Source organism: Zonotrichia leucophrys, chromosome 4, assembly GCF_028769735.1.
Source record: "Zonotrichia leucophrys gambelii isolate GWCS_2022_RI chromosome 4, RI_Zleu_2.0, whole genome shotgun sequence".
Lineage (NCBI taxonomy): Eukaryota > Metazoa > Chordata > Aves > Passeriformes > Passerellidae > Zonotrichia > Zonotrichia leucophrys.
In genome coordinates this window covers 41,932,187-41,950,081 of record NC_088173.1, presented here as the reverse complement: position 1 = coordinate 41,950,081, position 17,895 = coordinate 41,932,187, and the positions used below count along the sequence as shown (strand labels likewise).

Below are 17,895 nucleotides of genomic sequence, written 5' to 3'. Positions count from 1 at the left end.
TTTTTTAATCTATTTCTTATGAGTTTTCCATCTTAACTTTTTGCTTACAAATTGGATGGCTGAGATACAAAATATTTACTCTGAAATTGAAGCTTTCCGTTCTGTCAATTCCTGTGCCACCTGTTGGAGACAATCTTTCAGATCAAATTTTCAGTATGTCAGTTAGGGAAACCAAATTTATCACAGAGAGCTAAAGACAACTTGAATTCCTGTAAGAACAGATTCTTACAATCACTAAGCTGGAGTTCATTTACCTAGCTCTGTACCCTGTCACTGATTAGAGTTCTGTACCACACCCTCTGCAGTCTCAGTATAGCTGCATATAACGAGTTTAGGAGACCACAAGCATTTTCATGTGGGAGACACCTTCAATAATTGGGACCACCTTCTTTAAACGTGCCTAAAAAAACCCTGTACATTGCTAATTCTTTAAACCACACACACCAAACAAAACTGACAATCTTATGCTCATTTCTAAAGGAAACTTTGAATGAATATTCCCTATGCCAAGTTCTCTGCAATTCTTCCATAGGTTATCATGGTATAAAATGACCTTTTCTAATCTGGCACATGGGAAGCTGCAGGTTATAGGGTTGATATTTCATTTTGGTGTTTAATTTTGAATTTGTACATGGCAGAATTAGAAGCACTTCAAGTTGTCATCTGATATACCTGATGGAACATGGAGTTTAAAACACAGTCAAACAGCAATCCTAGAATTGTATAGGCTGGAAAAGACCTTTAAGAGCATTGAGTCCAACCATAAATCCAGCACTGCCAAGTCCACCATTTAACCATGTTCCTCAGGGCCACATCTACATGTCTCATAAATATCTCCAGGGATGGTACCACCCTCTTCCCTGGGCAGCCTGCTCCAGTGCTTGATAGCTCCTCATGTGAAGCATCTTTTTCATGATATCCAATCTAAACCTCTCCTGGTGCAACCTGGGGCCACTTTCTCTTGTCCTCTCACTTGCTACCTCTTGGGAGAAGAGACCAACCTGCACTTCTCAACATCACCTTTCAGTTAATTGTAGAGAGTGACAGGGTCTGAGTGAGCCTCCTTTCTGCAGGATGAACGCTGCCAGCTCCCCCAGCCATTCCTTGTTTGACTCGTGCTGCAGACCCTTCCCTATCTCTGCTGCCATTCTTTGGATGAGAAATGCCAAAGGTTAGTAGTTAGAAAAACCATGATTTACAACACTTACCTGAGGGTGAGGGTCAACTGCTGCTCCTTTGACTTTACCAGATCACCCACTCTAAAAGTTGCACAGCCCAGGAAGCTTCGCTACAAATCAAAGCAGAAAGAAAAGATAACATATTCATTGATTTTTGTTACTTCTTTTGCTCTCACACTTGAAAATCTTTCTTTGCTACCAAGAAAAATATTGCATTTCAATATAACAGTTTGATACTTAATCCTCTAGAATTTTTTTGTGCAGCATGATTATCAGTAAACTGTTAAAAACTTTGGTTTTATGGGCAGGAACCTTTCTCTTTTCCATTAAGAACAGTCTAACAACCTGACAAAATAACAGGTTGTAAGATGTACAGCCACAGAAAGATTTTCATTCAGTACCAGTATTTGCATTTTGCATCTATTCCTTCTTATTTTTCTGATTTCTGGATTACAAGAAGTGCTAAGTTTTCAGTGTTTTACCAAAGTTGTTCTTGTTATGGTTTTTCCTCAAGCCATTGGCACTACCATCCATGTATTCAAAATATGAATGTATATGCCAGGAAGGCATTCTTAAATTGAGTTCAGCACAAGTTTATTAATAGAAATGTTTTATTTTTCTAGTTTTTGGCAATGTTTTAAGTAGTGTTTTCCTCTATTTCCATTGTAAGGTGAACTTACTCACTGCATTAAAATTGCAGAGAAATGTGGTAACGTAAATAGAATGCCTAAAGTTAAATTAGGCTACACCACTGTATCTTTTTCTTCTATAAAAATCACTCTTCACACATAAAAAAGTACAAAGAGGAAAAGGGGTTAAATCTTCTTTTGCACTTTGGCTATTTTTTAACCTCTGCTCATATCCTGCTGAGATCCCATTTTGTCAATTTGGCCAGCAGTAGTATTCTTGCCTTGGGAACAATGGGCAAGAAACTAACAGCCATCTTCTACCAATTTATCTTTCAAATGTACAACACAACACAACATCACTTGCTCTAAATAAATTGTAAGATCACTACATTATGTTTAATTTTTAGCAATAAAACAATAAGAAGGACACAAAGTTTGGTTTTTCTTATATAACACTAAGTTTACTGTTGGAATGGCAAATTAGAATTCCAGGCTAAATTATATACATTCTTGGCTATACAAATGAAAGAAGAATCAAGTTGCTCTGAGTCAACAGAGGCTGCCAACAGAGAGCAATGTTCTCTTCAAGGAAAACAGAAAAGAATTTGTCACTGCTGAGAAGAGTTACTTCTCTGGTAAAAAAAAAACCCTTCAGCCTACTTTCTTTCAGGAAAGCCAGCCGGATGTTGTGTGCTTGAATGCAATAAAGCTCTACTCTAAGATAAGTTTTCTTCCATATACAACCAACAAAAACCAACTCTGAAATTGGGCAAGCACCCACAGTGCAGTTAGTAAACTGCAAACTGCATGTCTGCAGTTTAATAAACTGAGTCATGAGGTATGGCTTGTTCCCATCAATGGCACAGCCTTAGATTTCCTAAGCAGCATGTAAGCAGCAAAGGAAAACGGACACAAGTTGAGAGTCTAGGGAAGGCTGGAAAAACATTGGATTTGGGAAGCGATGAACAGGAAGAAAGGAAAAAAAAAAAATACAGCCACACAAACAAAGAGCACAGTTAGTTTTCAATGCCAAAATTAAAGGCACTTCTACAAAAAAAGACATCCAGGTGAAACACATGGTGATGCACAGCCTTGCTGGAGCGAACACACAAGTGGTTCTGTCTTCCTTTAGATGAGTCAGTGTGAGAGTGTTTCTGCACTAAAACTCTGTGGTCACACACACTTAGCCCAGATTATTTATCTTCTTCCACGAGCATATCCTTCTCTATACTGTAAGAACGCATTCCACAGCACTGTCTCTCCACAGCAGCCTTTATTCTGGCATTTCATGACATTTGAGTGTTTTTGAAACCTGGCTGCTTGGAAAGGGGAAGAGGGGTATTTGGAATGAAACTGATATAAGGTTTGGTCACCTGGGGCTTCTTTCTGCAGCAAAAGAGAACCATAAATATATTTAAGAATCCTAAGTCAGAATCCTCAAGTGACCAGGGCCAAGAGACAACTGCTCTCTCATAAAGACAAAGAACTTTGGTCATTGTACCGACTAAACATGTCTGAGCATCAGATCTACTTCTCCTGTGTCATGAAATTAAAGATGAATGATTTTATTGGCTTAAAATGTTCTACTTAGGTCTCTGTTTCATATTCATATGCTTATTTAGAAAAAAATAAATTCTTTGCTTGACAACACAGAGCTATGTGCAAAATCAAATAAAATTTCAAATGATCCCATGACCCAAATTAAGAGAGTTATGCTAATGTTCAAGGGGTCTAATATCAAACTGGAGAATACTTTTTCTATACTGATTCAGATACCAATAGTCCACCCTGGGGCCTGAACTGGCAGTCTACAAACCAATTTAACTTTGCCCACATGACTTGGAAAGGCTTGAAAAGTGGGCTTTAAAACAAAATTTGGGCTGTAATGCTAATTGCAGAGTAATGCTCCTTTGGAATTTTGCTAGTGTTCCAGACACAAATCTTAAGATACTCGCCTTGAGTAGTTTGATGAATAATCTCAACTAGCCAAAGAGAAAAGTCTCTATAATAGCTATATGGAAAGCTAAAACACATTGATTATTTCACTAAGATTGAACTTGCTGCCAAGCTACAAGTTTTTCAAACGCTAGGTGAAGTCTTGAAAACCATGCCAAGGAAGCCCTTGTAAGGCAGAAAAGTCAAACCCTTAGGCTAAAAAATTGAAACCTCCAGGTGTTTTCCATATTTGCAGACAGATCTGACACCTGCACCAGGTGGGCTTTGTTCTTTGACTCAGCTCGAGCAGGACCAACCTTTCCTACTCCCACCAGGAGCCCATATTATCCATGAGGTTTTAGCCCTCTCAGAAAATTACTTCCCATCCAGACTGCTTGCATGATATTAGCAAGGACTTTACAGGGTTGTGCTCGTCTCAGGATAGCTTCAGTTGAAAGAGATTTTCAAAAATATATGAATGGGATTACATCAATCCTGCCTTGATTATTTTATTCATTCCACCAAAAACTTTCGCTATTAAAAAAGCTTTTCAGCTCCTGTTGAGCACTGAGTGTTTGTGCCTGCCAATGAGATGAAAAAAAAAAAAATCAATTACTGAAAATTATTGCTTACCCCAACATCTGCTCTTGGTTCCTTGTGATCAGGTAGGACACTGGTGCGGACCTGAGAGAAGGGAGGGGAAAAAAAGGCAAGAAATAATCAAACTCCTTTTGTAAATCTCTCTGCAAAAGACTCATTTTTTTTCCATGCCCTCAAAAGCCACCCTCAATTCTTCTATTCTAGCTGCAATTTAGTGCACAAAAAGAAACACTCCTTTAATGTAAAGAAAGATTGTTTAATTGTCTGTTTGTTATTCTAAATACATGTTGTTATAAAGCACCAATATAAAGGCTACCACAAAGACTTGACAAAGCAGAACCAGAGCTTTTCTCAGCCAGCTCTTATCCCTTGATTTCCTACAGGGAGAACTTTGCTTTTTCCACAAAAGCCTGGAGATAGTAAAAAAAATGCTATAATTAATTTATTAAGGGACAGCATACTTTAGAAATCTGTGGGAGTCCTCGTATGGATGCAATTTTACATTTCAATTTTCCACACTAATACATTAGCAACTCCAAAGCATTTGGAAATCTACAGAAAGCTAGTATAAAATGTTCAATCCTGATACTTTTATCTAAAATTAACCTTTAGATGCTTCAAGCCTTGAATGAAAATGAAATTACTGGCATTTTCTTGTTGGTGATACCCATCTTTCCCTTTTGAAGCTGAGGAAATAACTTAGAGCAATCTGTTTCTTAAAAGAAAGATAGAGTATCAACACCAAACCAAAAATGCTGCCTCATTTTAAGATGCTAAAAAGCTGTTATATGTGACAGCCTCAAAGAAGTGACATCTGGCCCAACAACTGAGGTATTTATATTTTCTAATTATTATTATGGCTATTTATTCAAGAGAAATAAACTAATAATGTCAGAATTAACACTCTTTTTCATAATTTACTTATGTATTTGTAACCCAACAGCAGTTCATATTTTTAACAGTGTACGTGTTTTTATATGATACTACGTTGTATTTCACAGCAAGAGAAAGCTAAAGTTTCTTTTACACATACTGAAATCAAGGAAATTCACCATTAATTTAGAATCAAAGAATATTAATTCCTTCTTTTGCTGGATAAAATATCAATTCAGGAGAACATATTTCAGCTTTTCTGACCCAACACAGGAGCAGAAAGGGATGTCAACACCTGACTATCCTAGAGTCTTCCATATAATAAAAGCATATTCCTGAATTTCAAATGGATTTAAAATACAGAAAAAACTTCTGCTGCATTTTGCAATACTTTTTGGTTCAGCTATGTTTATTTGTTTTCATTTGGTTTTAACCCCTTTAAATTAGACTGTACATTAGACTGTACCTCTCTTCTTCCCAAAGTATATTTTGTTTGAAATTAAATCTAATGCCTTGATCCAAGTGTGTGCAAATATATGCAATTTCAGAAGCAGTTTTACTATTTGACATTTATCAAAAGAGAAGCCACATATGTGTATGTAAATACATACATGGGTGGTACAGTCTGAACACTATCAGGTTGTCTATTGGTTGAGTTACTGAACAAACTCTCTGAATGCTGCAGTTACTGGGGTATCATTATGGGATGTTCACACAGGCCTCATTATAAACATCAGGTCAGCTCATAAAAACTTATAAAACATAAGAAACAAGTCAGTTCTAGTCCCAGTCCACAAAATGGAAGAGAAAAAATGGGAGATAAATACAGAGGATTTGAAAGGTCAAATATCCTCCCAGTGGATTTCTTGATTAAACAAACTGCCACACTTTTTAAAACCGCCTCATAAATCAACTTTTCCCCTCTGGCCCCATCCAGAACAACTATAAAATCTAAATGCAAACAGAAAGTCAGATTTTATTCCCAAACATCCACTACTCTGTTAGAATTTCAGTTTTCTCATTACTCTCTCTAGGTTTTCCTGTACAAAATGCAAACCTCTGAGTGGGGAGCTCATTCACAACCAGGGTAAGACCATGCTTGCAGGGAATAGCACCACTACTGCTTTACCTCCCCAGACACAAAGAGATCACAAAGGCACACAAGAAACACAGCTTGTGACCTGGACTAAATGCAGCAAAAGTTTTGGCATTTATCCATTCCTGTAATTTTGTTTGTAGAACGACACAGTTACCTTTTTACACCACAGTGGAGGCCTGTGAACCTACTGGGAAAAGGGCAGTGTGATGAAGGTTGTGCAAGTGAAAGATGCAGAAGAGTAGAGAAGGATCTTAGGTGGGAAGAGATGATGGAGTGGCTTTAGCTGGACTCTTCTTGTCATAGCCATGGACAGAACCATGTTTTCTGTGACACAGAGACTGCATCCAGGGGGAGGCAATGGCTGAGAGCCAAGAGGGTTCAGTGTCGGTACCCTGCCTTTAATTAAAGCCTTTGCATTTCAGTTCACAATCAAAGGCCATGTTCAGAATGCACTCAAATTCCATAAACAAATAATGCTAGATCCTTCTCTTGTTTATTGTGGATTTATTCCATCAAATCAGCAGAGGCTTCCAGTGACTTCCAGTACTCACTGCTGGGAAAAGAGCACTAAACTCTGCTAACACAGCCAAGCAGCTGCACAGGCAGCCAGCCCCATCCTCACCACCACTGCCTGCCTGCCAGCACCAACACCCATCAGAGTCCAGGAGTTACAACTCCTTGGAATTTCTCAGTCAAACAAATTGCAGCTTCATGTGCTTGTGCTGGGTGAGCCCAAAATGCCAAAATTGTTATGGGGTTCTGCCACAAAATCAATCAGTTTTTCCAACAGTCCATATAAAACAAAAGAGAAAATATTTTCAAAATGGACATGCATGTGGTTTTGCGGGATTTTACAGTTCCAATGGAAAACCTGATAGGCAGAGAAACTAATAAATGTTGAAACTTCATTAAAGATGAAAACTCATAAAGGGAATATAAGCTATATCAAATTACTGCAACATTTTATAATAATGGCATGATTTTTATTATATATTAACTAGTTTAAACTTACAAAATATTTCTATATATATATATATATATTTCCTACGACAGATAGTAGGGAACATATGTATGCCCCTATTACTTGCTGTATAGCAACTGACAGTTTCACCTGTTTACTTATCTGAAAAGGTCAAACAGAAGGACAGGACTATGTGCATCCTTTCCATAGGCAGCATTTGAATGTGACTCTTTTGCAGAGCATGGAGTCAAGACCATTCACTGGGCAGCACTGACACTGTGTGTTACCTCTAGGCACACTCCTCAAGATGTAATGTGAGGTTAACAGAAAATACATATTTCTCAGTCTCTAAGAAAAGTCCCTGCTTTTCTTTCAGATATCTCTACAGCTCAGGATCTTTCTCTGTGCAGGCTGCATCTTTGTGTGCTTTCTAGAGAACACAAGGCACAAGAGGAGAATCACGACATCCCCCAAGCAAAGACTGAGTTTAACATAAATCTAAATAATTTTAATATGTTTTTAGTGTATGCAATGAAAAAAGGAAGGAAGGAAGGAAGAGTTTATTTACCTTCTTAACACAGCACACAGCATGAGACTGGATTCAATTTTTTTAACCAATTTGAAACAGCATTTTTTCTGCAGAGAAAGCTTTGTCATGTAAGGTTATGCAACAGATTAAAAGTGACAAAGAAAAACGTGTGTAACTGTGACAGGGACACTCAGGCACCACAGTGCCCCACAGTGATGAGACCTGACTGGCATGGACCCACTGGGGTTTTTTTAAGCAGTTGAATTTTTGCAATCAATGACCACTGGCAGCAAGCTAATGAGCCACAGGCTTTTTCTGCCATCTTTCAGGCTTTTTTGAACAAAGTCCAATGATGCAAAGTAGCCTGTTGGGAATTTAGCTGCTAGAAAATGGAAAAGTACAAAACCATGGCTAATTCCAAGTCCGGCACCTGCAAGATAACAGTGTCCTTGGGCCTAGCTGTGGTAGGATAACAAACAGTGAAAGAGGCATGAGAAAAGAGACATGTAACCCCCCTAAGGAATGAGGAAGAGTTGATGGTATAGTTTAACCAATAGATTGCTTAGCTTACAGAATATTCATAAGCTTATTACTTGCTGTATAAGTGTCTGATGCTCTCTTCAATAAACGGAATTTGCTTATCACTCATATTGAGTGTCTGAGTCTCCCCTCACCGACAAATGGCTCGGCCCCGACAAAGGCCCACATTTTTTCTCTGTGACAAATGGCTGCCCGAACAGCGACCTTATGGACCCCTGCGAGCCACGGTCGGTGCAGTATTTGGGTGTCAGTCCCGACGCAGCCCGGGAGGCAGAAAAAGCGGCCCTGCCTTAGGCGACCCTATATAGGAGACCTGGAGAAAGGCGAAAGAGTGGGCGAAAGAGTGAGCTTCGGTGCCCTGGCGACCTCAACAAGAGAGTCCAGCTGACTGAATGCCGTCGAAATCCTGGAAAGGCTTGGAAAGGCTTCAGCGCGCTAAGTGAATGACAAGTTAAAAGGTAATACAGGGACAAACGGCATTTAATCCTTTTAAATGCTTTTTAGAAAAGCGGGGACTATAGACTGTTGACTTGGGAAGAGAATTCCCGAGATTGCTGCATATAGACTTGCAAAAACGTGCGTTGTGGGGCTGCAAGTATACGCATAATAAATCAGCAACCCTGCTGCAATGGTGGCAGCAGCCGCGGCTCGGGACGCCTGCAGGGCTGTGCCACTCCAATCTCGGCATGGGCGCAGCGGCGGGAGCGACGGCGGCCGCGGGGGGAACCGAGCAGCCACGGGGGGAGCGACCCGCGCAGCCACGGGTGCAGCGGTGTCTGCAGCGCACGCAGCAAAGAGCCCAACGCGGGGGGGTGCCCCCTCCGACACAGGCGCCGCGGGACCGGAGCGCTTTTTCCAGCGGAGCGCTTCTCCCTCTGACCCGCAGCGGGCAAGGGCTTCAGTGTGAGACCTTAACAGCCGTAATAATTGTAACTCTTGTCAACAAAAGGAAAAGATTCCTGCTGCAATTAAGAGACCAGTGATGGTAAACAAACGACACCAAAGACTATTGCGCCAGCGTTTATCACCTAAGTTAGAAGAACCCTTTTGTTTTTCTTAGAAGAGACTGTGAAAGAGAAATCAGCGCAGTGAATGCGGGAGTCAAATTTCGGCCGATTTGACTCACAAGTATTCGTTGTGCTGTCTTGGGGTCACCGGTATTGACATAGACTCTAAATACTAGAAGCACAGTCTTTAATCGGTAGAACATCAAATTCTGAAATTATGTTTTGAAAAATTTGAAAATGTTAAATTTGTGTTAAGGTAGTTGTATAAGTAAGATGTAATGAGTATGTTTTTGTGTTTTTTAAGCCTTGTTTAAATGTGGTACAGATAAAAGCAAACACTGAATTCAAAAGAATTTCTTTTACAGCTATACCTTAAACAACTACTTATGTTTAAGTACATTAAGTGCATTAAGTATAAAAATGCTGCAGCAAACACGTAAAGAAAAAAAAAAAAAAAGTTGTTTTAGCTTAGTGTTTTAGAATCGGGCCTGTAAGTTATATTAAATGTTATGTTTTATTTCTGTAGTAAGTTTTATTTGTTGCTGGGTAGCTTGAGTTAAATTATCTATTAAGTGCTGTTAAATGTTGAATGCTGTTAAGGTTTTAATTTTGTTAAGTTTAGTGTTTTAGGTTTAAAATATTTGAAGTCTAGCCGCTGTTAAGTTTGAGTGGTGTTAGCTAGATTTATGCTTTTACGATAGGCATTTATTTTATGACCTGTGTGCAAAGTAACACACCTGAGTTTTGGTTAAGCTTTATAGTACATAGAATTCTTTTTTATATCTGTTGTATAGCATATCTTATAATTAGTGATAGCCTTTTTGGTTTGTTTTCTTGGCTTGAATCTTTTGTAAGAGAGAAACCTTGCTAGATGAAAATACTGTTTAGTTGTTAGAATTGCCTATTTTTAAGTTGCAAAGAGTGTGACACACTTAGCCCATAGAACTTTTCTTTTTTTTAAAAAATAAAAACAGGGGAGATGTTGGGAATTTAGCTGCTAGAAAATGGAAAAGTACAAAACCATGGCTAATTCCAAGTCCGGCACCTGCAAGATAACAGTGTCCTTGGGCCTAGCTGTGGTAGGATAACAAACAGTGAAAGAGGCATGAGAAAAGAGACATGTAACCCCCCTAAGGAATGAGGAAGAGTTGATGGTATAGTTTAACCAATAGATTGCTTAGCTTACAGAATATTCATAAGCTTATTACTTGCTGTATAAGTGTCTGATGCTCTCTTCAATAAACGGAATTTGCTTATCACTCATATTGAGTGTCTGAGTCTCCCCTCACCGACAAATGGCTCGGCCCCGACAAAGGCCCACATTTTATTTTCTCTGTAACAGTAGCCTTCTAAAGTCTTAATAGGTACTGAATATTCTAGGCATTTGGTCAGTTATAATTTTAATGAAATAGAAAAGAAAATCGCATTTAAGTCTGCACCTGTTACAATCAGCCAGTTAGCCTTGCCTCCTCCCCACAATAATTCCCAGGAATGATCCTGTTGAAGTCTGTTTTATACTGGGAACAATCTGCAAAATTTGAAGAGTAAAAATACCCTTCAAGGTGCTTGTGGTGCCTCCTCTTCCCGACTTTCTTCCACTGTGAAATAAAATTCACAAAAGGCAAATTCTGGCTTCTGTCAGCAAGCTACAGATGGAGCATTCCTAAGCTCTTCTGGCTCTTCATTTACATGGACCAGCCAATGGGGACCTGTGTTCCCAGATCCAAACACCTCAGCCTAGTTACTGCAATGGCACTATTCAAAAAACCCTGAGACCAACTCCACAATACAAACAAGGCAGCAGTTAATGGCAGCCAAAGAAATCCAGATGTTCTGACAAATTATATCCCAAAAATACTCACTCTAGAGTGATGAAGGAAATAGGAAACTTGAGAGGATGCAAGCCCAAGCTGGTAAAAAGCTCCTACAGTTGTCTGATGAACACCAGGTCAGCTCCACCTCACTTCAGTGTATGGCAGACAACATGAATTAAAGCAAGTATTACTGGAGTGATCAGATGAGCTCAATGGCATAATAAAATTTCCAGAACATGATCTTCTGCCTCAAAATTTCAGCAAAATTTAAAATTTGACTGTGAATATCTGACAAAATAAACTGAAATCCTATATTTTGATTTACTGAATAAACAGCTTTTTTTGAATATGCTAAAGTCTACGTTTCATAATTTGCATCTATTACCATAGAAATTGCAGTAAGAAATCTTAGTATAAATTAAACATGATGCCATTTCCACTGATGAACCAGTTACAAGAAACAAGATTGATTTTATTCATTTTGTAGAGGTATATCCAAGTGTTCCAGTTCTCTACAAGATTGCAACATCTACTCAAGTGACAAAAGGTTATTGACATATTAAACACAGAAAAAAAGTCTTGCTGCCTTAAACAAGTCTAGACCCTTCAATACTCTACACAAAATACCCCTGTTTTCTGACTCATGGCAGAAGCTGAAATGAAGAATCCAGAATTTAACTTGTTGGAGCAGTCTATGAACCTCCAAAGTTCCCTAGAGGAGCTGGTATTATCCCTGTGCCAAGAAGACCCGAGTGCATTTCCAGCTGGGGGCCTTGAGTTCAATACTTTGAAAGAGTTATTTTTATGTGAGGTACCAAACTAACCAAATATAGAAGCAAACAATGGTTTTAAGATCACCCCCAAAAAACACTGAAGATTTTATCCCCCACACCATGTTTTATGGTAACTTTTTAACATAAATTTTTACATTCTAAAGTGAACATTTTCTAACTACACATTGAAATTATTTTAATTTCCTCTCCCTCTCTTCTGACTGGAAGGTCATTCAAAACACATGATTGCAATGATAGTTCAGAGTAGTTTCCTAATCTACAGCCCATCATTATTCATGGCAAGTTTATACTCCTTTGCTCTTCTGCCAACATGGTGTCTTAGATAAGTAATTCTTTTCTGTTCCTCATACTGGTCTCCTGATGAATTAATGAGAAAGGAATCATATGCCCTCTTGTACTTCATTTTGTTAGGATAATAAGTCAAGCTTTTTCAGTACACTATCATACCATAAGCTCTGCATTCCCCAAATCACATCATCTGCTCCAGTCCTATGTTACACTTTGAACAACTAATTTACCTGTGTTTTCATTCACACAATTTGTTTCTGACATATTAAGTCTTTGTTCACCCAAAAAACTTCATGTTACTAGAAAAGCACAGAGGCATGTACTGACAGTCTACTTTATTTCATCCTGTTTGCATTGTTCCAGCTGGCAAACACTTTTTTTTAGGAGAACTAAGGGAAATTTCTGCACACACCAAACTTTTCTCTAACACATAGAAGCTGAAGAACTCTCACACAAACATCCACAAAAGCAAAGAAAACTATATTTGCCAAGAAGAATTTTTCTTTTCTTCTTCTGACAGTTTGTGATAATGTTTAAAAAACAGCTGAGGCTGAGGTCTGGTGCTAGCATTACCTAATGGATAGGATTTCACTTCTCTTTTACAGAATTAGGAGTAAAATTGCTCATCAGATTTACTGTGGCAGAAAGCATATTTTAGACAGGTGAGAGGGAGTATGAAAATATTCGGGGCTTCCTACAAGCTCTGTTTTCTTTGCCTTCATAGACAGGATCTATTTATTCATAAAAGTCTGTTCTAGCAAGATTATAGCTGCACTTCCATAGTGCATGTCCCTCCCAGCCTGTGGAACTGCAGCATGAGAATTCATGAGAATTACTGCTCTGTCCAGGGCTCCCACATGCTCCATCCGCATTTCTAACAATCCGCGCTTGAGGGGAGCAAGGAATTTTCTCTGAAGAGCCTCCAGAAGATGCTGGGAAAATAAATGTTGTCAGCGATCCAAATATAAACACTCCCAACTACCCAAATATAAACATTTCTAAAGCTATCTAAAAAGAAAAAATGTACAATTGTTTTTTTTTTTCATTTGAGAAAGCATTTTTTCTTGGATTAAAACAGTTAAACCTGTAGAGCAAGAATTAAATGCTTAAGTACACAAACATTAAAACCCATAACCTTCTGAACAGCTATCTTTAAATAGTTTTTGCTAGTGCTCTGCCCTTTGCTCCCTGTCTTCTGAGATGAGACACTGAAAGGAGTTTTATTTATTTATTTATCAAATAAATTCACTGCTGGCTTTGGAAGAAGTTTCCAGACAAATGTGTCATCTGTCCCACAATCTAAATCAGTTTCTGCTTTAAAGGAAGGAGGAGGTATCACTGGAAACAAGTATCTCTGTGGGACTATTTTACTATCCAGCAACCTAAAAGAAACTTTGTACCTACAAGAGAAGGTAAAACTTCTCTCTCCTGTACCAGACACGCAGGTTTGTGTGAAGAGAAGTTCATTTTTCCATCAGTGATACTGTATTCATGACTACATCCCCATTCAACACACATGATTTTGCTCTCAAAACCGTTTCACAGGAAGAACAGCTTTCCTCACCAGAGTATGCGTCATTGTGCTTAACTGCCACATAAAGATAAACCCTTTCCTACAGTGTCAATTTTACGTTTTTTTAAAGCACAACTGCAATCTGCAAGACATGGTAATCCTCTTCTACAAGCATGATCAAGCTCTTGCAGAGATGTTACTTAAAACCAGGTAAGTAATGAGCTCCCTACTTTCAGACTGATAAGCAGGCTCAGGAAAGCTCATAGTCACAGCCGCCTGAGATAAGTAATTAAACTCTGATTCTTATGAAGCACAAGCTGTGAATAAAGACATTAGGTGTATGTTTTTAAGCAATCATTTTGCCTCTTTCAGAATTAATGCAGAAAGATGCTAAGGCTCAGAGAGCTAATATATTTCAATATTTTCACTACTCAGAAAAAATAAAATTAGAGTTTTTTCAGAACCTGAAAAGTGGCCTTTTTTTGGGGAACTGTTTCAGTGATGCTTTTTCTGCAAATAAAAGGATCTCTTAGGAACAATATTGTTGGCAAAGCTGCTTAGGTCTGAAATTTGACCGCCACACTTCTATTTCTAGAAATTACCTACAGATTCTTTCTTTCTTCCTTTTTATATTGCATCTTCTTATTTGGAAATTCAGCATGACATTGTTTTCTGGGAAAGACAGGATCTGTTATCAGACAAGCTGATGTAAGATGGAAACAGGCACTTTTTTCTTGGCCCAAGGTTCCTTCAGGAACTAAAGAAAGCTTGTGCTTCTGAAAATTTCTGTGTTTTCTCCATCATACCGCAAGAATAGGGGTTGAAAAAAGCACATGCACATTTCCACAGCAAGGATTTTATGTAATCTAAATTAGATGACAGAGTTGATATCTCTCTAGATAAAGTGAAAGGAACAGACACATTTTGCCATAGACAAATCTAAATTTACATAACTTCAAATGGGTCACTACAGATAATGCAACATCTTGTTGAGGAACTTCTGAAAAACAGTGAAAGAAATTCTATCCGCTTAATAAACCACATAGTCTGTGCTTCCAAAAATGTGTTGGTAGCCTCATGTATCATAAGGCCACAGGTCACAAGTTATAGGTATCATTCAGCCAAGTACAGAGCAGCTTCACTCCTTCCACACTGAGCAGAACCTCCTTCCCTGACAAAGGGAGTCATTATTTGTAAAAGAAAACTATTTTAACACATGATGAATGATATGAACAGTAACTTTACATGTGAAAATATGGTAACCTCCTCAGCCTGAGGACAGCTGGTGATATAGCATCCTCAATAGCACAGCATCCTATGTGCTGGCAGGATAATGGTAGTTCTAGAAAATTAATGTTTAAAGGCTTCCCCTTCCACAACTCAACTAAAAGGGAAAAAAGATATATGCAACAAGGAAGGGCTTATATGTGAAATAATGTTGTATTCACAGAACATCGTACAACTCATGCCATAAATTCTCTGTAAATTATTGCAGACCCACATTGCATCCAATATTACTATTATGGTGGAATCATAGAATCATCAGTGTTGGAAAAGCCCTCCAAAAGGAGTCCTCCAACTCAACCATCTTACAGATGGGTCCTTCAGACAAAAATCAAAAGCAAGACAAAACTCCATTAGATAAAAATGTATTCATTTTTTATCTAATTAATTCTAGGAAACATTTCAAGATATTAACTAATTTAGCATGAATGCCAAGGGTCACATGCCCAGTTTTCTAATAAAACCCATTCAATTTCCAATGTTAAAAAAAGCCATATCCAGCAGCTGAATTGCACAAGTTGATTCAGAATCAAACCCCAAAAATACAACCCCAAAACCACAACCCAAAACACCTCCTACCCACAGATTTATGACTTTCATTTGTCATACCACAGATAAAGAGTCCAAGTCCTCATCTACAACAGCAACAGCCACACTGAAACATGACAAACAAAATATGAGGATGTAATGAGGTCAATGAACACTGGAGATGAGTAGAGCGTGTAACCTTAAAGGGAGACAGACAGTGTCTGTTTTACACACATCATTTGAAACACCCCATATAAAAGTTTATCACATCTTTCTGAAGACAGAAAAATCCCATTCTCACGTATATGCCCCAACTTAGTCATTATTTTGTACAGTACCAGCATCAGCAGAATTATTTTGAAATTAATCCTGAGTCTTTTCTCCATCTTTAAAACTTCCATAAAGTTGGCCAAAATTAATTTTGTCACTTCTAGCTTATTTCACAAAGGAAAGAATAAAAAGGGTCAAAATGCTTTTCAATAGTTTGGCTAGCAAATCGAAAAAATATTTTTAAAATCTAAGAAGTTAATAATTTAACTTTAAAAAGAACCAAACACCAGCAAAATCACAATAAGTATTCCCATACACACCTCCTAGAATTTGCTACAATTTCCTCTATTTGCACATAAATACTAGCACCATTAAAAACCATCTTTAATCAGATGTACAAGAATGAAAATGAGCAGTTAAACCAAAGTATACCAATTGTTTATTTATGCACCTTCAATAGACATGGCCTAAATGAGAATAATTTCTTTCTGTTGCAGTCTGTGATTTCATTAAGTCACTCTGCTCAGCTTTAAGCACTAAAGATCTTGAAATAATACCTAATTTAATACTGCCGCAAGAACCTTAACTCCAAAGCTGTCAGCACAGACCTCATCAGAGCGTCATTAATAAAATGCTCTTTATTGAAGTCTATCTTTTGGTTTTGAAAAGATCAGAATGGAATAAAACCCACATTAATGATCTTCAGTAATCACTCCCTGCAAAAACTAAAACATGCTTGGACTTCAAAGTACACATTCAAAAATAATAGCTGAGCATTCTTTTGAAAGGAAGGCCCAGGACTGATCTAAATTTCATGTGAGGCTTCAGCTCAAGATTATGTTAGGATTAACAAAGTGTGCATGACAGGTGTGATTTAAAGACTGCAGCTTAAAATTCTCCTCCTTCCACACAAATCTCACGGCACAGAAAGGCAGTGATTTATGTACCACTCTCTACCACAAACCTTTGAGCAATCCACAATTGCAAATACCTTGAGAGGGACAGTTTCAGGGCATGTGAAGGTCCCCAAAAATCCCAAGAATTCTCAAGGTTGCTCTGAGTTAACAATACTTCCCTTTTCCCTTGTGTATGTAAGAATAAACTAAGAGCCCTTGAATGAAACCCATGAAGAAAGTTTTGCAAACACAAGAGTGACAGCCTTTCAGACCTCTGCAGGAAGGTTGATTGTGTGAAATAGCAAGCTCAAAAGCTAGACATTTATGGAAGTTGTTTTCTGGTCAATATTCATCTCATAAAAGCCATCCATGTCTATGTAAAACTAAATACCTTTGTCCTGCAGAATGGAGGACCTAAGATGCTGGAGCCAGGACATCAATTCTCTGCTCCACCTGTCCTCCCATTTCTGTCATGGTAATTTTTGTTTCCCCTACCCCAATTTAATTCAACTGTTAATTTATTTTTCTACCTAGCATCTTTGTCCTTAGCACACAGCAATTCCTTCCATGCTGCCACAGTGAAACATGTCCTTCCTGAGGCAGCACTTGCCTTAATTCCTCACCATGACAAAAGAAGACCAAGAATGGCATTTTCAGCCTCTGTCAGAGGGAAGTCAGACTGCACAACACTCAGCATCCAGACCCTTCTTTTCTCCAAAAGCCATGTGCCAACCCAGGTGTATTTTCTCCTGAGATATTTCTCTCCTGGAAGAGAGAATTACTTTTCCTGCCTAACAGTGAGCTGAACACAGTGATCTACAAAGCCCTGCTGAGGAAAGCTGGTATTTAACACCTCAACCTGGACAGCACCAGTATGGATCACATGTCATAAGCATTTTTCCAGGATTTCTGGACTCCCATGATCAGAAACTTCCCTTTGCTGGTAGGCCAAACTTCTACTTTTTTCCATTCTTCACTACCAAGAATTTGATAATAAAGTTTGCTGCAGAAGTTTCCTTTTCATGTAAGTCATTATGACGTTTTACCACTGGCATATGAAACAAAAGTTAGTTACTCTATTTTATAGACAAAAAAGGAAACTCATGCAAATAAATGCCTTCATTTAAAAAAATTACCATTCCCTCTTTTTAAGTTTT

At 38.3% G+C, this 17,895-nt stretch overlaps 1 protein-coding gene across 22 annotated transcripts in view; it reads right to left on the bottom strand.

Annotated features, from left to right (window-relative positions):
- Nucleotides 1-17,895, bottom strand: part of INPP4B (inositol polyphosphate-4-phosphatase type II B) — a 263,711-nt gene that overhangs the window by 126,556 nt on the left and 119,260 nt on the right. For all 22 annotated transcript variants that reach the window (XM_064711309.1, XM_064711308.1, XM_064711307.1 and 19 more), the window contains 2 exons: nt 4,376-4,426; nt 1,209-1,288 (listed from right to left, as the gene is read on the bottom strand). In XM_064711309.1, coding sequence (XP_064567379.1) covers nt 1,209-1,288; nt 4,376-4,426 — 131 coding nt within the window. The remainder of the gene's footprint in view (nt 1-1,208; nt 1,289-4,375; nt 4,427-17,895) is intronic.